The sequence below is a fragment of the Crocodylus siamensis genome, chromosome 2, assembly GCF_052110815.1.
Source record: "Crocodylus siamensis isolate JL-2025a chromosome 2, ASM5211081v1, whole genome shotgun sequence".
In the NCBI taxonomy this organism is placed as follows: domain Eukaryota; kingdom Metazoa; phylum Chordata; order Crocodylia; family Crocodylidae; genus Crocodylus; species Crocodylus siamensis.
Window position 1 is genome coordinate 137,903,705 of NC_143396.1, and position 19,399 is coordinate 137,923,103.

A 19,399-nucleotide genomic window follows, 5' to 3' on the forward strand; every position below is an offset into this window, starting at 1 on the left:
CAGCAGTGAAAGTAGTCAGGTGAGGCCACTGTCTGTGAGGCTTACCACCACAGACACTCATCACTGCTACTTGCTTTGCATTCTGAATACAAAATAACTAATTGGCCTTACAGCACGCAGGCCCTTCTCTTGGCCTCACAAGGTCCCTCTTGGCCCAAGGGAAGACAAATCAGGATAACTCAGGCAACCCCAGCTTTCCTGCAGCCAGCTTTACTTGTCTCCTTTTATCATTGAATTCATAAACCAGGACTAGACAACAGCCATGGAGAGTGGGCGCACACAGTTTAAGTTCCAGAATTTCCTGTGCCTGGAATAAACCCTTCCCAGACCCAGTAGCTGGTACATGTGATGCATAAAGTACTAGGATGTATCTTCACTATGGGAAACATTCCTTGTCAAAAGATCAATAAATGCCCATTACACCTGGGTACTGTATATAGCCACCATTTGTTTTATGTGCTAAAACCAGCCCTTACGCAGTAAGCATTTCCTTTTTTGAATCCTCTTATGCTGATGGACCTGGTACTGTGTGGGAAGTGAATGCTAGGCTATGCTTATAGCACCCAGGTGCCTTCAATTCATTGTGCATAATGATCTACTTTCCCAGACCATTTTTGCCAATTGGGTTGGATCAGTCTGTCTACAGCAGGAATGCACAAAGCAGGAGGGTACAAATGTTTTCCCCACCTTCCCATCCAGCCGTCTTCTCCCCACTTTTCCACCAAGGTTCAGGGTCCAGAGTACAGTCACTGATTCTAATAGCTCTCAGAACAAGAGAGGACCTGACCCAAGATAGGTGCAGAGGACTACAGAGGGGGAGCCTGTTTTATAAAGGCATTATGTCGTAGGCCATACACAAGGTTTTTCCATTATGGTCCCTCTGGGATTTCTCCCCAGGTCAGTGCAGACCCACATGGGTGCCAGTGTGTAGTCATTGGTGCAGTGTGGGTGCAAGTGTAGTCATTATAGGCCTTAAGAAAATGACACAGTGCACTTGCTTCCTCCAGAAACCTTTTCCAGGAGGCAGTCCTGAAAACTGTTTTTTGTCAATGCAGTTGAGACAAGACTGTTACAGTTTTCAGCAACCATGGTCAAAGCTTTTAGCATACCCACCCTGCCAGGCTGTCTAAAGAACAGCTGTCTCTGGACACAAGCTAAAGGTCTATATGAAGAAAGAGCTTTAAGGCTGCTGATCATCTGGTTCAGAATTACCAGGATATGATATGATAGAAGTTTGTAAAACCATGAATGTCATGGAGAAAACACACAGAATTGATTAGTTTCTGTTATGCACAGCACTAGAACTAGATAACATACAAGAACATTATTGGGTAACACTTTTAAATCAAACAAAAGGAAGGTTTGTTGGTTTTTTTTACACAGTGTGTAATTAATTTGTGTAAGTCCTTGGCAGGATGTTCTGAATGCTGATAATTTAAACAGGCTAAAAAAAGATTGGATAAATTCATGCAAGCTAAGTCTTTCAGTGGGTAGTTAGGGGTGCAACATTCAGTTAGGTCTTCCTAGGCCCCTAATTGCTGGAAATGGTAGACAGATAGGCACATTCTGGATAGGCCCTGCACATATGGATGCTGTTTCCATTAGCATCCATTTTCTGCCACTTTGAAATATAGGATACTGCACTAACTGCTATGGTCTGACCCACTATGGCATGCCTTATGTCCTTGATAATCGCCATCCCTGTCTTGGAAAAAAGTGACTCTTTCTGAAAGTAAGTGATCAGTAAGCTTTGAACATCCCACATTTATATATCTTTCTATTTAAAAAGAAAGCTGTGAGAGCTTAATGGAAGTGAGAGCTGGGGCCGCTCTGCCTGGGTATGTTTCATTGCTTGTTTGTAAGTGCGCTTGTTCTTCCTCAGGTCACCTGCGCAGGAGACAGTCTTATTTGGAACCTCTGGAGAATGGGCGCATTCTGTCACAGGGTTCATCCTTTACCTACCAAGATGTTCTGGACAAGCTGATTGTTTACACGCTAGCTGGTGCTGAGGCACGGTCAGATGAATTCAGATTCTCCCTCACGGATGGACTGTACACTGAGATGGGGAGGGTGGAGTTCTCCATGGAGCAGCCAAAGAATGAGCCGCCTACATTAGCTGTGAACAGAGGCCTGCAGCTTCCAGCTGGTACGGTATGAGTGTAGAGATGAATAAGCCATGTAGAAAATAACCAGTGAGGTTTTCAGAGCCAACCAAGGGATTTAGATGCACAACTGCTTTTAATTATAATCAAAGCTGCACAAGTGTTTAAATCTTCAAGCCAAATTTGAACATCTCACCAAATGTTTTTGAGCCAGTAGGAGAGGGGGAGTAAGGAGACCTTTACTGCAGACCTAAATTTCTGGGTTTTATATGTTAAAGGAATATCAGATGTTAGAAATAGGAGGAGATGCATAAGATTTATTCTGAGTGGCAAGTACAGGTTTGCTCCCTGCATTTTATATTCTTAGTGTATTGCCTGATCTAGACTTGAATGTCTTAAGAATTTGTGCTTTCAACCATCTCCCCAGGAGGCGTCTACAGCCTGAGGGAGCTCATCTCTGAGAATTTTTTTCCAATGTTCTGCATTGATTGGCATTTCTGAAAATGTCACTCATTTCTCCTAGTTATATTTTTTGGAAATTCCTGACATATTTCCTCTCCTTTTCAGCTTACAATATGGTTATTTCATCCTCCCCCATTTACCTCCATTTAGCTAAGTTATATGTAACTGGACCCCATTCTTCTTTCATATTAATCTTACATAGGTATAACTCAGGTGGTATCCCTGGAACTACTCCTGATGCACACAGGTGTAAGAAGTGTATCGAGCTCATTCATTTGTTTTCATGTTTCCTTTGAAGCTATTCCATCTAACCACTTAGTCACCCTGCTGCTGTTCTCCATTTTCTTTCCAAACTTCCTGTTATGGAGAGACTCTTGAACCCTTATTACACTGAGAAAGCAGTGAAGGCATACTGGGAAGGGTCATTCTGTTAGATAAAGATAGGAGCTACTCTGTTGGATTTCAGACTTGCTTTTTATCTTATCCACAGGTACAAAAATATTAAACTACAATACAACTTTGAGTATCAAGAAGTGTCAGGGTTTGCTTGAAACCATCAGAGCCCTTGGGGGTCTGGACAATAAGGAAATAGTCTGTATGCAGTACATGATGGAGATAGAAAAGTTGGGCGAGGAATTAGTAGAAGTGGGGAGCAGTGCCAAGCATTCCTGTGGCACAGATGCACTTCAGGGGAAGAGTTTTTTTCCTGCACTGTTTAAAATGAAACTTCAAAGCCCTACATGGATAGAAATGACCATGTGTTCAAGCAAAGCTTAGGGGTGGGGTGCTGCCTGTGGTGCTTCTAATACTCAATCATTTTAGACTCAATGCACCCCTCACAAAATGCCAGATTTTAATTTTCACTTGTTTTCTGACTGTAGAAGGATAATAGAGCAGTTCTTGTGTTGCAAGAACTCAGAAGGATCACAACAGGTCTGAACATTTTTAATATAGTGGATTCCTATTTGAAATCTCTGGGCTGATCTTGTGAATCACATTTGTACACATAACAGTGCTAACATTGTGCGGCACCCTGTGACACCCTTAAAAGGATCTCAAGGTACCCTGCGGTGTCATGGAACCCTGGCTGAGAATCACTTTTCTAAGATCTGCAGGAGGGAAACCTGTGAGCCTCCCATTCCCTTTCTTCCTTCAGAAAATGTTGTTATCTTTTTTTCCCAGCCGACTGCCTGAACACCTCTGTTTTCTAAAACAGGTTTCCATCCCCTATTAAAATCCGTGACATTACTATCTTTGAGGGGGGAAGGTGGAATTTGGGATAAAGGAAATTAAGGTTATGAAGGCTGTGTCGTACTTAACTTTTCATAGTTTTATAGTTATATAGTTGGTAGGGTCAGAAGGGACCTGAGCAGAGCATCAAGTCTGACCCCCTGCCATGGCAGGAAAGAGTACTGGGGTCAAATGACCCTGGCAAGGTGATTATCTAGCTTCCTTCTGAAGACCCCCAGGGTAGCAGCCAGTACCACTTCCCTTGGAAGTTGGTTCCAGATCCTAGCTGTCCTGACAGTGAAGTAGCGCCTCCTGATGTCTAGCCTGAACCTGCTCTCGATCAACTTATGGCCATTATTCCTAGTTTCTCCAGGTAGTGCTTGGGGGAACAGGTCCTCTCCCATTCCCCACTGGTCCCCCTGGTAAGTTTATAGACAGCCACCAGATCCCCCCTCAGCCTTCTCTTGTGGAGGCTGAACAGGTTCAGGTCCTGCAGCCTCTTCTCACGGGGCCTGCCCTGCTGCCCCCAATCGTGCAGGTGGCACTCCTCTGGACCCTCTCAGTGCTGTCTTCATCCCTCCTGAAGTGTGGTGCCTAGAACTGGATGCAGTACTCCAACTGCAGCCTGACCAGTGTTGCATAGAGGGGGAGGATCATCGCCTTGGCCCTGCTTGTGATGCATCTGTGGATGCATGACAAAGTGCAGTTAGCTTTGCTGATCACGTCCTCACATTGGCGGCCCATGTTCATTTTGGCATCAACGATGACTCCCAGATCCTTTTCTGCCTCTGTGCTGACAAGAAGGGAGTTCCCCGGCCCATAGGTATGCTGGTGGTTCTTTCTTCGTAGGTGCAGTACCTTGCACTTGTCAGTATTGAAACACATCCTGTTCTCATCCACCCACCCCTGTAACCTGTCCAGATCTAGTTGTAGCCTGTGCCTCCCTTCTAGCGTGCCTACCTCTCCCCACATCTTAGTGTCATCTGTGAATTTGAACAAGGTGCTTTTCACCCCTTGTCCAAGTCACTGATAAAGATGTTGAACATGGCTTTCAATGAGGAGCATGATTTTAAGTGAGTTGGCCTGCTCGTGGTCCCATGTGTTGGTTAAATGCCAAACATGGGCTCCTTTAAAAGACTCCCATTTAGGCATTCAAATTAGTATTTCACAGGGAAAGGTCTATTTTTGCGCTGCTTTGCCAAACTAAGCATCCAGATGCAGTATTTGGGTAGCCTGCCACTATTTCTCTGGTGCCGCATTGCTTTCCTTTGGGGAAATTAGTGGAATTTCCTTGAAACGGCCACATAGAAAATCCCTGATTCTTGCAAGTATAAGACATTACTTATAAATAATGCAATTGAGTCTTGGCAAGCAATATGGGAGGATTGAGGGGAGCTGTTTGTGTGCCTTCTTTTGCTGTCTAGGCTCAGTAGCACGCATCACAGATCAGCACTTAAAAGCAGCAGATATCGATTCAGATGACCTGAAGCTCAGATACGTCATGAAGAAAGATCCCAGTAGTGGGCGTCTGCAGCTGACTAAAATTGATAACCTGGTCCAGATCTCTGTCAAGGGACCTGTCAAAAGTTTCACCCAAGTCGATATAAATAAAGGTGGGCAAGTTTCTTGATTCTTTCATTTATGCTGAATAAAACTGACTTTGCCAGCTATTTTCCCTCAAAAGCCCTTAAAAACAGAATTCACAGCTAAGGGCTTTGTTTTACTTATATTAACCGAAGAGATATAACATCAATTATTAGCTGCTTTAACTGAGAGCAGTGAACTGTACACATTTCTCTTATCTAAAATAGTCACGCTCGCTTTTCACTACTGAAGATTACCATTATTAAAAATAGTATCTTGCTACAGGAACATGTGAGATCTAGGATCCTGGACTTTCTCAGTTCTGTGTTACTTAGAAAGCCATAAAAGTGTACCTGAGAGCTTTATTTTTAAATCAGCTTGCCTGAACCTGAGGCTATGTAGATCTTGTGTTTGTGTCTCAAAGAGGAGGGGAATGGGTCCCATTGACTTCCAGTGAACAGTAATGCAGAGTTGTGTTTGCTGTTTGTGGAGATGGGCCTTGACAGCTTTAAGCTAGCTAATTCATATCCCAATAGCAGTCCAACTATGGCAATATGGGCTTCATTGTTGGCTGTACAAACCAACTGAGGACTTCATGTTTTTGTAGCTGAAGGCCATGTTAGCACATCAATACCCAAGAACCCAAAGTAGTTAGCACATCAATACCCAAGAACCCAAAGTAGTTTATAATAGCTCAGATGGGTCTACACAAGCTGCAGTCACACCTTTGATTTGTAATGTAAATATACCCTCAGTGGGACTTGTTTTTCTTTAGTCACTTTGGCACCTTCAAGATCAAGATATTTTTAGCTAACCAATGAGCTGAGCAGCAAGTTATATTTAAAAAAATATATCCACAATAGCCTTGGGGATGATAAAGGGTGCTGACAGACATGCAGCTGCCTGCTCTAAGTCATGACCCTTCACAGAAAGCTCCATGAGTTAAAGCGACTCCCGCCCCTCAATCCCCAACCCAACACACATTCACTGTTTGGTTGAGGCAAGGGAGGATATCGAGCTCCACTTTGGAGCTGATCCAACAGAGAGAGGCTGTCTGCCTGCAGTCTCTCTCCCCGTGCCCTGTGCCCCCAGCTCTGATGCTGTCTGCAGGATGGGAAGGGAGGGGAGGGAGCTCTGTACTGGGGTTTGCCTGTCCTGAGCTGGAGGGTGAGGGGACTGGAGGGGTGGCCACAAAGCAGGAGGGGTCTAATCCATCCACCCCCACTCCATCTCAGGCTGGCAAACCACAGCCCAGAGCTCCCTCCCCTACCTTCTTCCTCCCATCCTGCAGACACCACTGGGGGTGCGGCTGGGCTGCATCATCCCAGCCCTGATCACATGCAGTCATGCACTTCTGTTAGGGCATGGTGTAGAGTGCTTTCAGGGGGCTGATTGTGTGACAAATGTCACTTCTGTCAGCATCCAAAGAGGCATAAGGAGAAAAGAGTAAGGCAAATCTATCAGGGAGGATTTGCTTTTCAGTAAGGTGATCTCTGAAAGGATGTGTCAAGAGGAGGTGGGAAAGAGAAGGGGAAGGGAAAATAACACACAATCCAGAAGCTGTGCCAAACCCAGTGGTCTGCTAAAGAGCTAGCGGGAAGGGTGCTAGGCAGATTCCAAAATAGATGATGCACATTGTATTTAACCACATCTTCTCCCCTGCTCTCTTTTCAGGGCAAGTGGAATACAGTCATGAAAAAGGGGAGCCAGGTGGGAGCTTTGCTTTTAACTTTGATGTGGTCGATGCAGAAGGCAACAAACTGATGGACCAGTCATTCTATATTAGCATCTTGGGTAAATGATGGTTTACCTAAACATGCATACTTAAGGGTTATAGATTGATAGGGAAGGGGAAGGCTCACTCTTGTGCCAGCCTGTGCATAAAAGTTATAAGAGGAGTGATGTGACAAGTTCCTAAAGAACCCAAGTGTGAGTGAAGGAGAAATTCCCTTGCATGGGAGCTGTAGAAAAGAGCCACTGGTTGTTAGACTGTTGGAAATGGAACAGAGTCTTTCACCTATAGATTTAAAGACCAGAAAGGGTTGTTCTGATAATCTTACCTTATCTGGCATAACACAGACCATGGATTTCCACCAGTGGTTCCTGCATTAAATCCAGTGCTTCTGTTCTTTTTTAAAGCATATGTTTTAGAAAGATAACCATACATGATTGAAATCATGGTTTTGACAAAAGATATTTAAAGAAGTTAAACTTGATGACAGCGTACTCCATTTAAATGCACAGCCTTGGGACTATCCAGACACAATGTAAGCCATGCTCACTACCTGTCCAATGCGGTCAGTGCTTTCATATTAGCAGCTTCAGAACTGACTAGCTCCCCTCAATTTATTTTCTGGCACCCAGTAGTATGGTATTAATAGGATTACAATTAAGTTACATAGCAGACACCTGGGTAGAAAGATTCTAAGGACTTAAGTGGTTTGAGTGCTTTCTAATAGGCACATAACCTATGCTTGTTACAAGGAAATAGACAACCAATTTGGACTGGTGCTGTGTTCTGCATTTAAACAAATTATGCACTTATCTGGTATGTATTCATGTGAAATTTACTGTGTTTAGCTTTCTGTTTATTGAAAATCCGAAACCTTTTGAAAATGGTGGCACAGAGTGAAACTACCAATTTGAAAAATAGCTTATTATTTTTAAAGGGCCAGAACAAAACCCATCTAAGTAAATCAAAGGGACTCCTGTTGGTTTCATGGGTTTTGGATCAGTCCCATTGTGATATGACTGCCACTGGGCTTTCATTAGTGATACTTGAATGTGGAATTACATACCTCGTGCCCAACACAGGTAAAAATTATTTGTCTATGAAAATTGCTGCTGTACGTGTGTGTGTGTGTGTGTGTGTGTGTGCATGCATGAATGCATAGAAGTACACTGTGTGTGAAGGAGGTTAAGCTGATTGCATCACAGACCCCCTTGCCTTGGTACTTGCAGAGGACAGGCTCCCTCCATCCATCATTGCTAACAAAGGCTTGGTCTTGGATGAAAATTCAGTGAAGAAGATCACGACCCTGCAGCTCTCTGCCACAGATCAGGACAGCGAGCCTGCTGAGCTCCTGTACAGAATAACAAAACAACCGCAGCTGGGGCACCTGGAGCATGCCGCTTCACCAGGTTTGCAAAGGCATTGACTTGCTCTGCTGACTCTTTCCAACTGCAGAGATTTTCAGGGCTTTTAAAATGTTAAAAGGTTGACTGCTTGAAAAATGCCCTCTGAGAAGAGATCACAGAATTAGATCACCCAGAAGAACACAACCAGCTAGTAACCCAGAGAGGTTAAGAGCAGGGTCAGTGGAGAAGAGTCATGCTTGGAATCTGCACAAAAAATTATTATTCCATCACTGAGTTTATTTTCCATTGTGACCTTTACTCAGCAATCTGTTCTGGGGATTATGCCACTACTCTTGTGTGAATCTTCCATACTGTTGGCAGCTCTTCTGGACAGTTGTAGGGCACAGTAAGTGCAGTGCTGCTCTCCCTCGATGTGATAAAATGCAGAATGTGGAGAGGCATTCACATACCCCAGTGTAATTTACATCAGGTTTGTATACTGATATAAAATACACTGAGAGTAAGAACAGACAGATATGCAGCTCTTCTTGAGTAGTGGGTGCTATTAAATAATTTAGCCACTAGGTAGCAATTATCAAATGACTTGGGTAGAAATAAACACAAAACCTCAACTAGTGGAATCTATATTAGTAGAGTTTTACACCTGATTCTTTCAGGAGTAATTCTTCACTGGATTGGATTAAGTTAATCCGGTGTAGATGTTTGTGTTGTCTGTCCATTACTTTTTTAGTGGTATGATGCTCATTACCTTGGTATAAGCATTTTCTCTGTCCACACCTAGACATTGAATAATTTGGGGATTCCATTTCATATGCTCAGTTTCATAGTTCCGGAACTTTTATGAAGCCAAAACCAGTATCACATATAACTGGCTATTTCTAGTTGACAGTGGTATCCTAGTTCATTATCTTCTCTGGCACTCATCTCGGTATATAAAATCCAACCCCTTCTCGCAACAGCAGTTAGGAAGTGGTAACTTAATGTCAAAGATCCCTATATGTGATGGGTAGGCTGTATACTGAATTCAGCAAAGACTTCATAGCTACTGCTTTAAACAATTATATTTGCTATGCAAAGCTTGTGCACAAATAGCCTAGAACAGTGGTGGCCACCCTTTTTGGCAGGCAGGCCACAAGCTAAGTCCAAGTGTACTACAGTTGAAACCCCAACCCCTCCATGAGTGCTGCTCTGCTGTGATCTACTGTTCTGCTCCCCATCCCTCCCTGCTGTGCTCTGACTGCCCTGTTCTGCTGCTCTGCTCCCCTTCCCTCTTCTCTTCTGCTGCTTGCCAGACAGCAGCTTCCCATGCCACTTGTGTCATGCATGCCATAAATTGACCTAGACTTTAAATGTAGTCCAAGGAAACCATTTCTAGAAACATTTTTTGGCCAACACTATGAAATTTACAAAAGAGTTTCTTGAAAATATAATTTTACTAGCCAATTGCCTGTCAAGAATGATGTGGGAGGTGGGGGGGAAGCGGGCGGGGATGGAGCCCTGTGCCCCCCTTCCTGTCTGGGCCCACTCCCTCCTTCCCTTCTGCTGCTTGGGGTCTGGACCCATTCCCCCGCTCCCTGCTGCAGCGGCAGGGGAGGGGAGGAGTGGGCCTGGGTCCAATGCGGGGGAGGACTGTGGCCAAGGGTGGGGAGAAGCTGGGCTGCCACAATGGAGGTGGGGAGCAGTGGACCCAGACTGACCCAGAGGTGGCAAGGGGATGGGAGGAGCAGGCTTGGGGCTGACGTGGGGGAGAGGGGCAGGGAAGTAGTGGGCCTGAGGTGGGGAGGAGGCTTGCTTCTCCCCTTCCCCTGTTGCTGCTGGCTCCAAGGAGCAGGGCGGGGAAGCACCCAGCTGTGCTGGCCTTGCCCCTGCGCTCTGTCTCTTGTATCCCCACCATCATGGCGGTGGATTGCCACTGTCCGAACGCTTCTTCATACTCTGATTGGCTGTTATGGACAGACAGACAGACACATTAAGGCTTTTATAATATTAGAATGATTCCACTCCAGGGCCAGTTATTCCAAGATATTATGTGTTCCCCTGATCTTTCTAGTGGTTTACTTCAAACCTCTGTGTTCACACAGTATGTTCCTTTCAGTTTAACTTCTATTTACCAAAGGTTTTCTTTTTTCTCTCCTGTGTGAGCTATCATTAGATGTAGAGGGTGCCTGTACACATGTTCTGGGGTCGGGGGGAGGTGTTTTAATCAGATTGAAACCCCCACAGCATCTTGTGCATTCAGCAACCTGTGTTTCAAAATTATGGTGGGGGTGTTTTAACTAAAGCTCATCTGATGGACTTTAATTAAAGCACCTGCACCACCATTTTGAAACATGAGACACAGAATACATGAGAGGCTGCAGCACAGAATGCGTGGTCTAATCAGAATGCATCAGAGCACATGTAAATCTTTGCAGGGGTTCAGAAGGCAGACTGTCCTTTACAGTCTTGTTTTAGCAATTGGTTAGTCTAATCCAAGGGTGGGCAGAATGATAGATCTGGCCAGCAGCCTGACTCCCGTTTCCCAGCAGCCCCTGGCTGCATTGCTGCAGCCAATTTCTATGGAGACCCCAGCAGCAGCACGGGTCCAGAGTTTCCATGGAGACCAGCCCAAGCAGCATTGGCAGGATGCACGGCTGGGCAGGGAGCTACTCTGGAGCTCATCATACTCTGCAATGATGACAGCGTGATCTGGAACCAGGGCAGAGCTACGATCTGCTGCCTGTATGCCTCTGTCCAGGGCACACAGAGGCAGCAGATCTGCTCTGCCTCTGCTCTGGACCACACTGTCACTGCTGCAAGATCCCAGCCCTGGAGCCATGCGCCCTACCAGTGCTGCTGGGGCTGGTCTCTGTGAAAACCCTAGCGCCACGCTGCCGCTGCTGGGTCTTTATGGAAACCAACCGTGATGTGGGCATGGGCTGCTGAGTCCACTGTGGGCCTTATCCAGCCCGCAGGCCAGACTCTGCATCCCTGCCCCCTTCCCCCCGAACTGGTCTAATCTTCCTTAAACTCATTAAGTGTATTGGGATAAAGAATGAAAGCAGAAATAAGCAAACCAGTTTGGAGGACATAAAAATATTCAAAGCTTTTGCCTAAAAATGCCAGAAAAACATTGAACCTAACATTTTTTTTCAGGATTGAAATAGCTGATTTAACTTTTTTTTCTTCATTACTTTAAATGTGCTAGTTCTGGTTTCACTACTCTGCCAGGTTTTGGAAGAACAAAAAATAAGATATGGTTAAATAGCATGAAAGAGTTTGTTCTCTTGGTTAAATTGTCCAGAAGAAAGTACTTGGAGCTCTCAGAAGGGAGTCTGTTTTCCTGGGCCTTCAAAATTAATGAGCCTTGATCATAAACCTTGGAAAATACGCACGTCTGGGGTTGCTTATTTGATCCAAACCTATGAACAATATTTTCAAGGGTGGTATTGAAAATAACAGGAGTTAGGGATCTAAATAATTTTGAAAGTCCCATGATGCCTGTTCCTGTATCTCTAGTCACCTAAATACCTTTACAAATCTCACCCTATGAGCCCAAGTCATTTTTTAATGTTAGCAAAATAAAACCAGGAACCTTTTGCCCATGTTCAGTGAAGGCATGTTTGGCATATTAATGTATGCTGTCTGAGACAGAAAATCACCTGTTCCATTTAACTTCCTCCCAGATTAACTTCTCTTAAATGCTCTGAATGGCTACTCCTGAGTCTGTTTGCTGAGATGGTGACTCACCATCCTATAATCTCACATGTTAGGACTGGGCAGAAATCTTCCTTTCTTGGTGAGATGGATGCCACTGACTTGATTGAAAACCGGATGGGTGGGATTTTCAGGAGTTGTCTGTACTGCTTCTATTGTAATCTGTGGTAAAACTGGCATTAGACCAGAACAGGTCAGCACCAAGTACCTAGACAGTTTCTGGCTCCTGTTGCTTCACCCTTTTCTCACCATATTTGTGGAACATTTTGCTTCTTGTTTTTTTCTAGGCACAAGGATTAGCTCATTCAGCCAAGCAGACCTGGCCTCTCGCAGTATCCAGTACATCCACACCAGTGAGGTTGAGAGACATTCTGACTCATTTACTTTCTCTGTCTCTAATGGAGTGAATGAGGTAGGCCTAAGCGCATTCATCTCAGAGTTGATTAAGATTGAGTCTGCAGAAGTTTTTAGAAATGTTGGGAATACATTGTTCTGATGCTGCATGGGAGACATGCATGCAAATGAAATGAAACAAGCTTTTGCTCCTGATCTCATAACTTAATACTGGCAAGTTTTCTTGTTTCTCATGCTGATGGTACTCGGATCACTGCCGGACCACATTTAGCATGCAAGAAGGGAGGGATTGAAAGCAGTCCAAGATGGCCCTATGAATCAGAATTTCCAAAGATCTTAGATCCAGATTTTCAAGTGCTTAGCAGCTGTCCCTGGTGCTCATCTTCCAGCTCATCTTCCTTGGTAAGCTTAATAGGGGCCATACTTCCAAACGTGCCTCAAATCGTAAAATCATAGAAAAGTAGGGACTTCAGCACATCTAGTCCAAATCCAGACCTACTCAAAGCAGGTCTTCCTTGTCCAAACCATCCTGGATAAGTATTTATCTAAGAAGGTTGCCTGTTTCAATGTTTAACCACCCTCAAAAATGAGATAATTCTTCCTAACAGCCAACCAACATTTCTCTTGCTGCAATTTGAGACCTTTACTCCTTGCCCTGTCCCCTGTGGCCACAGAGACTAGTCTGTCATAATCATCTGCTTTACCACCCTTAAAATCTTCCTCAGTTTTCTTTTCTGTAGACTAAATAATCCCAGGTCTTTTAGCAGCTTCTTGGGCATGTCTAAACAATATGTTTACTGCAGAGCTACTTAATTAGCTCTGCAGTAAAGTCTCCACATCTACACGTGCAGCCCTATTAGGTCTCAGGAAACTAATTTACTCCACCACAGGATAGTACTTGTATATCCTGTGGTGGAGTAAAGTGCTTAGTGGTGCTACACTAGCTAGCACCACAGCTGAAAGAGACCTGAGGGTTATGATCAACCACAGAATGAACATGAGCTACCAATGTGATGCTATGGCCGGCAGAGCAAACAGTACGCTGGCTTGCATCAAATGATGCATCTCAAGCAAAACTAAGGATGTCATCCTTCTGCTTTAGTTGGCATTGGTGAGGCTGCATCTGGAGTACTGCATCCAATTCTGGGCACCAAACTTCAAAAAGGATGTGGAGAAGCTTGAAAGAGTCCAAAGGAGGGCCACAGGTATGATTAGAGGTCTGGAGGACAGGTCATGCAAGGAGAGGCTGAAAGACATAGGACTGTTCAGCCTGAGAAAGAAAAGACTTAGGGGGTACTTGGTGGCAGCCTATAAGTATATAAGAGGTGAACATCAGGGCCTGGGAGAGCATTTGTTCACAAAGGCACCCCAGGGGAAGATGAGAAATAATGGACATAAACTGTTAGAAGATTGCTTCAGATTGGACATAAGGAGAAACTTCCTTATGCTTCACATGTCCAGAGTCTGGAGAAAACTCCCCACAGAGGTGATACAGTCACCTACTCTTAAGATCTTCAAAAGATGACTGGATGCACCGCTTGCTGGAGTCATCTGACCTGGCAGTCTTTTCTTTCTTGCCTAAGAGTAGGAGGCCTGGATCTGATGATCTTATGAGGTCACTTCCAGCCCTTAACTTCTATGAATCTATAAATACACATGTCGACAGGGACAGGGCTGGCTGAGGCACGAAGGTGCTTCAGTGCAGGGGCTGCCTGCCGGCTAGCCCCAAACTGGAGCACCCTTGTGCCCCAGACAGCCCCTCCATAGCATGTTGAGCCATGGGGAGCAGCCCCAAGCTGTCAGGCTAATCCCCCATACCCAGTGACAAGCGAAGCTGCTCTGACCTGACTCAGTGTGCTGTGGTCCTGGGTGCATGTGCAAATGCGGTGCCTGGGAGCAATAAACTCCAGTACCATTTGTGCCAGTTTATTGCACCATGCTAATTGCACATGTAGTTACGCCCCTTGTAAGTCATGTTTCTCAGACCTCTAATTATTTTCATTGCTCTCCGCTGGACTCTAAGTTGTCCACATATTTCTTGAAGTGCAGTGACCCAAACTGGGCACATTACTCCAGACGAGGCCTTGCCAGCGCCAAATAGAACAGAAGGATCGCTTTCCTTGACTTACAAATGACACTTTTCTGTTAATGCAGCCCAGGCTTCTTTTGCATGAAGAGCATGCTGTTGGCTCATATTGGGCATGTCTACACATGTAGCTATGGCGACATTATTACTGTACCATGATTTAGTACTTCCTTTTGGAAGTACTGAATCATGGTGCAGTAACAGCCCATGCTGCGCCAGTACACGTGGCGCATGGTTATTTTTAGCAGCTACTTTGCTGTAGCGGTGTGCTATACTGGGGGAGCACATTGCTGTGGCAAAGTAGCTGCTAGTCACATGTAGATGCCCACAATGCTGCGTCACCATAGTGCATTACTACAGTGACATAGTGTCACGTGTAGACACGCCATTAGCTCATATTAAGCTTATGGTCCACTGTAGCTCTCCAGGTCCTCTTTGCAGTACTGCAGCCCAGCCAGTCATCCCCAGATGTATAGCTGTGCATACGATAATTCTGTTCCATGTGTAGGACTTTGTCTTTATTCTTATTGAATTTCATTTGATGAATTTTGGACCATTTTTCCAGTTTACCAAGGTTATTCTGAATCCTAATTCTATCCTCCAAAGTGTCTTCAACTCCATATAGCTCTGTGTGTCACCTACAGATTTGCTAAATTTGCATTCAGTTCCATCTTAAAATCATTCATTAAGATATTAAACAATATGAGACCCAGGAGAGACCACTTCCTTGATGACCTGCTCCATGATCTTTTCAGATACCAAGGTCAGACTGGGTGGTCTGTAATTCCCCTGATTTTCCTCCTTCCCTTTCTTAAAGATGGACACTGTATTTGTCCTTTTCGGTTGTCCAGGACCTCAGCCAACAACTATGAGTTTTCAGAGAATTTCAGTGGCTCTGAAATTACCTCATCCAATTCCTTGAGTACCCTATGGCAAAGGTCAGCAATGTTTTCCAGTGGGGGGCCAGAAAGAATTGGCTCATGTCAGAGGCACTTGGACCTGGTCATCTCTACTTCTCCCTGCTGCCCAGTTGCAGTTCCCTCCCCCACCCCAAACTGCTAGAGCCTGTACTTATGCTGCCTAGCTGTGGCAAAGCTCAGAAAGAGCTCTGCCTAATGCCCCTAAAGGGATGCTCTGCAAGATGGATCTGGCACCTGGGTCATCAGCTGCCAACCCCTGCTTTAAGGTGTATCCTGTCCAGCTCTGCCAACTTGAGAACATCTAGCTTCTCTAAATAGTACCTAACTTGTTCTTTTAGTATTCTAAGCTGCTTATCACCTCCTCTATTCTTGCTACTAACTGTATTTGTCATCTGGTAGCTGACCTTACTCATGAAAAATCAAGTAAAAAGGGAATTAAATACTTTAGCCTTGCTTTTATCACCTCTGGCTTTGACTTGGATGCTTTCAACAAGCTTACCTCCTGCTTTGTACCGCACTTCAGAACAAGCGTATATCACTTTGTATAATAGAGGGACACCACCTCCCTTTTTCCCATGTCTGTCCTTCCTGAATGATGTATACCAACCCATGATAGTCCCCCAGTCATGGAAACTAGTCCATCAGGTCTTGGTTATCCCAATTACATCATACTTTTGTGATTGCACTAGGACTTCCAATTCTTCCTGTTTATTCCCCATGCTTTTTGCATTTGTGCGTAAACATCTTGGGTAACTAGCCTGCTGCCCTAAATTCTCTGAGAACATTGTTAAGGATACCCTTATTGCCTTCTCTTACTTTTCTTTTATATGGGTTATTTGGTTCTCTTATGTCTGGGCTTTTGTCTCCAACCGCTGTTGAACCTAGTTTAAAACCCCTCTCACTAGGTTAGTGAGCCTGTATGTGAAGAGACTCTTCAGATGAAAAACTCTTTTGAAGATCTGACCCTGTGTGTCTCTTCTGTGGAGAGAAATAATAGCTGCAAAAGGGGAAGGTAAAAAGGGAGGAGAATAGGGAGTAGGAGAAAACCAATGTAAATCATACCAAAAAGAAAAGATGGAGCCTTGTAATGTTTATAGAGGTGGAAAATCCATACTCAGAGCCTGGTTTTGACTCAAACTCAGTAGATTTGCACATAAACATTGGTATTATTATTTATGAGGTGCCCCTATTGTCTCTTTATGCCATCATTGTGCCATTTCAGTCATGTTCTGAGTGGAGAGTGTGCATCATAAAGAAGTTGTGTGTTTCTTTCCCTTCCAGGTGAGTCAAACATTTGACATCACCATAAACCCAGTGGATGACTCCTTGCCTGTGGTGCAGAATCCAGGGATGAGGGTTCAGGAAGGGGTGAGAAAAACCATCACAGAGTTTGAGCTTAAAGCCACAGATGCTGACACAGAGGTAAGACAGAAATGACGCCCTCCTCCCTTCCCCCCACCTTGTTCTGTTGTACAGTTGATTTACTACAAAAATAGGTTTGTATTCAAAAGAGAGAGATAATTAATGGATTCCTCCCAGCACACCCTTGGCCTGATCACAGGTGTTAGACAGCTTCAAATGAACAGCTGGTGGGAGGGTCCGTGTGTGTGAGTGTGTGTGTATAAACATAGGGAGTCAGCATTTGAAAGAAGAAAGACCTTGGCTTGAGAAACATAATGCTTCTTGTCTCCTGCCTACATGATAGGGGGAGGGGGAAAGGTGCAGTGATTAGATCTAACTCTTTCTCCTTCCAGCATGGTCCCATCTTCTCTCTAAATGTCCCTGGCTCAGGACCAATGGCTCTGAGCTCAAGCTCGAGACTCAGGTCACCTTTCCTTACCACCTTATTCTGAATCTGACTGGCAGCTAAATAAATCCATGGCAAAAGTTTTAACATTCATAGGGCTGCTCTAACTGGTTTATGCTCTGAGTGTAACCTCAGAGCATTTCTCCAAGAGGGGAGCAGGAAGCAGTAATAGAGCTGGCTATGCAGGCTTTACCTAGCACCTTGCAAGGCACAAAGGGTAACTATTCTTGCCCCCAATATACCATTGCTTACCAGATCCCATAACCACAGATTTGACTGTAGTTATGGGAACAGTATTTTGCTGACAGAAGAAACAGCACCTATGCTTCTCACTAAGCCATGGAAAGAAGGAGTGCACTCACAAGCTGCTGCTTCATGAAGTAGAGAGGCAGCATGTCATGCTAGGTGACCCTGTTGTCTAGTGCAGCTGGATTGGCTCCCATGTGATTAGTATTGGTGTCGACCTGGAGACAGTGACAGTGGGAAATGGCTGTGTTGAGCACTAGTGTCCAGCCATGCTGAGCTGTCTAACCATTTCTTCCTGCTTCATTTGAAGTTTTGTACCAGGGAGGCTGCCTAGTACTGAGGTCATGAACAGTAGCATCCCTTTCTGGACCTACTGAGTGGGGTGACCTGCCTCTCCAACTAAAAGAAACAGCACCAGCTTCACAACCCTGCCCTCCTATCTCTTTCCTTTGAGCAGGCTGAATTGGTTACGTTCACCATCGTGCAGCCCCCCCGGCATGGCGTGGTTGAACGCACCCACAATGGTCAGCGCTATCGCCAGACCACTTCCTTCACCATGGATGACATCTTCCAGAACCGGATCAGTTACAGCCATGATGGCAGCAACTCTCTGAAAGACCGTTTCACCTTCACCGTGTCTGATGGGACCAACCCCTTCTTTGTTGTGGAAGATGGAGGGAAGGAGGTAAGGAAGCACAGGCAGGACAAAAGAGGTTTCCTGGAAGTGAATGAAATTTAGGTGAAGGGTGCCCCTGGCTTTTGACTCAGCCAGTGGCCATTGGCATAGCTCTGTTGACATTGTTGTGGGGCTGCTGGTGTCCTACCTTGACCTTAAATACTGGTGTTTTCCCTTGACTGAACATGTGGAAGCTCTAAGTTTTGCATGCTTTATGCCATTTATAAGTGGTGTGTATGGGTGGGGGTGTGCGCACAAATTTGTGTGCTGAGATTATGCAGGTCGTCAGCATCAACAGAATAATGCCAAAAGCACAAGCCAAGGATCTGCCATGATGTTAGTGGAGAAACACTTGCTCTCTCTCCATCTATGCTGTCTCAGTTGTAGAGTCAGTTATAGGGTCATGCACAGTATCAGGGTTGTGCTGTGGATGTCTTTCACAGTTTGCAGTTGTCCAGTGTAGTCCTGAATCACTGAAATGAGAGTGGAAAGTCCTCTCTCACTGTCTTTCAACTGCTTTAAGGCAAAGAAAGAGATTTGTAGAGCCCAAAATAAAACAGTACTATTAGGGGTGCACCGATAGGGATTTTTGGGGCCGATACCAATAGCCAATATTTAACGAGACATATCAGCTGATACTGATCCAATTTCTGATACAGCTGCCTGCAGCTGGTAATTCCAGTGTGGTGGAAGGAGGAGGGAAAGGGCATGGGGTCGGGGCAGGTCAATGCTCCCCTGGGTAAGGGAGGGGGCAGGGGCAGGCACTGCCAGGGCAGGGTGAGGGGGAGCAGGACTGGCTGGGGGGGGCAGCTCCTGCCGCTGCTTGCACCCTGGGAGGGCATGGATGGGAGGGGCGTGTGCCCCCTGAACCTGCATGGGACAGGGCAGGCTGCACGGAGCTGTTCTCCGCAGGGGCTAGGCTCAGAGCGGGCCCTGGGGGTGTTGTGTCCACCCCAGATTTCGCTGCCACCCTGCTCCCAGTGCTGCTGCTGCCAGCCCTAGCTCAACACCCCACCTCCACTCATGTGCTGGGAAGAGATAGGGCTGTGGCTGGCGGTGCTGGGAGTGGAGCGGCAGTGAAATTTGCAGTGGATGCAGCATCCTTCCAGCACCACTGGTGCCTGCTCCAAGCCCAGC

The 19,399-nt window shown here is 45.4% G+C and overlaps 1 protein-coding gene across 2 annotated transcripts in view; it reads left to right on the plus strand.

Moving 5' to 3' along the window:
- FRAS1 (Fraser extracellular matrix complex subunit 1) overlaps nt 1-19,399 on the plus strand; it is a 362,104-nt gene that overhangs the window by 291,513 nt on the left and 51,192 nt on the right. For both annotated transcript variants that reach the window (XM_090036905.1, XM_090036906.1), the window contains 7 exons: nt 1,883-2,146; nt 5,219-5,407; nt 7,053-7,172; nt 8,340-8,519; nt 12,461-12,585; nt 16,815-16,955; nt 18,044-18,271. In XM_090036905.1, coding sequence (XP_089893031.1) covers nt 1,883-2,146; nt 5,219-5,407; nt 7,053-7,172; nt 8,340-8,519; nt 12,461-12,585; nt 16,815-16,955; nt 18,044-18,271 — 1,247 coding nt within the window. The remainder of the gene's footprint in view (nt 1-1,882; nt 2,147-5,218; nt 5,408-7,052; nt 7,173-8,339; nt 8,520-12,460; nt 12,586-16,814; nt 16,956-18,043; nt 18,272-19,399) is intronic.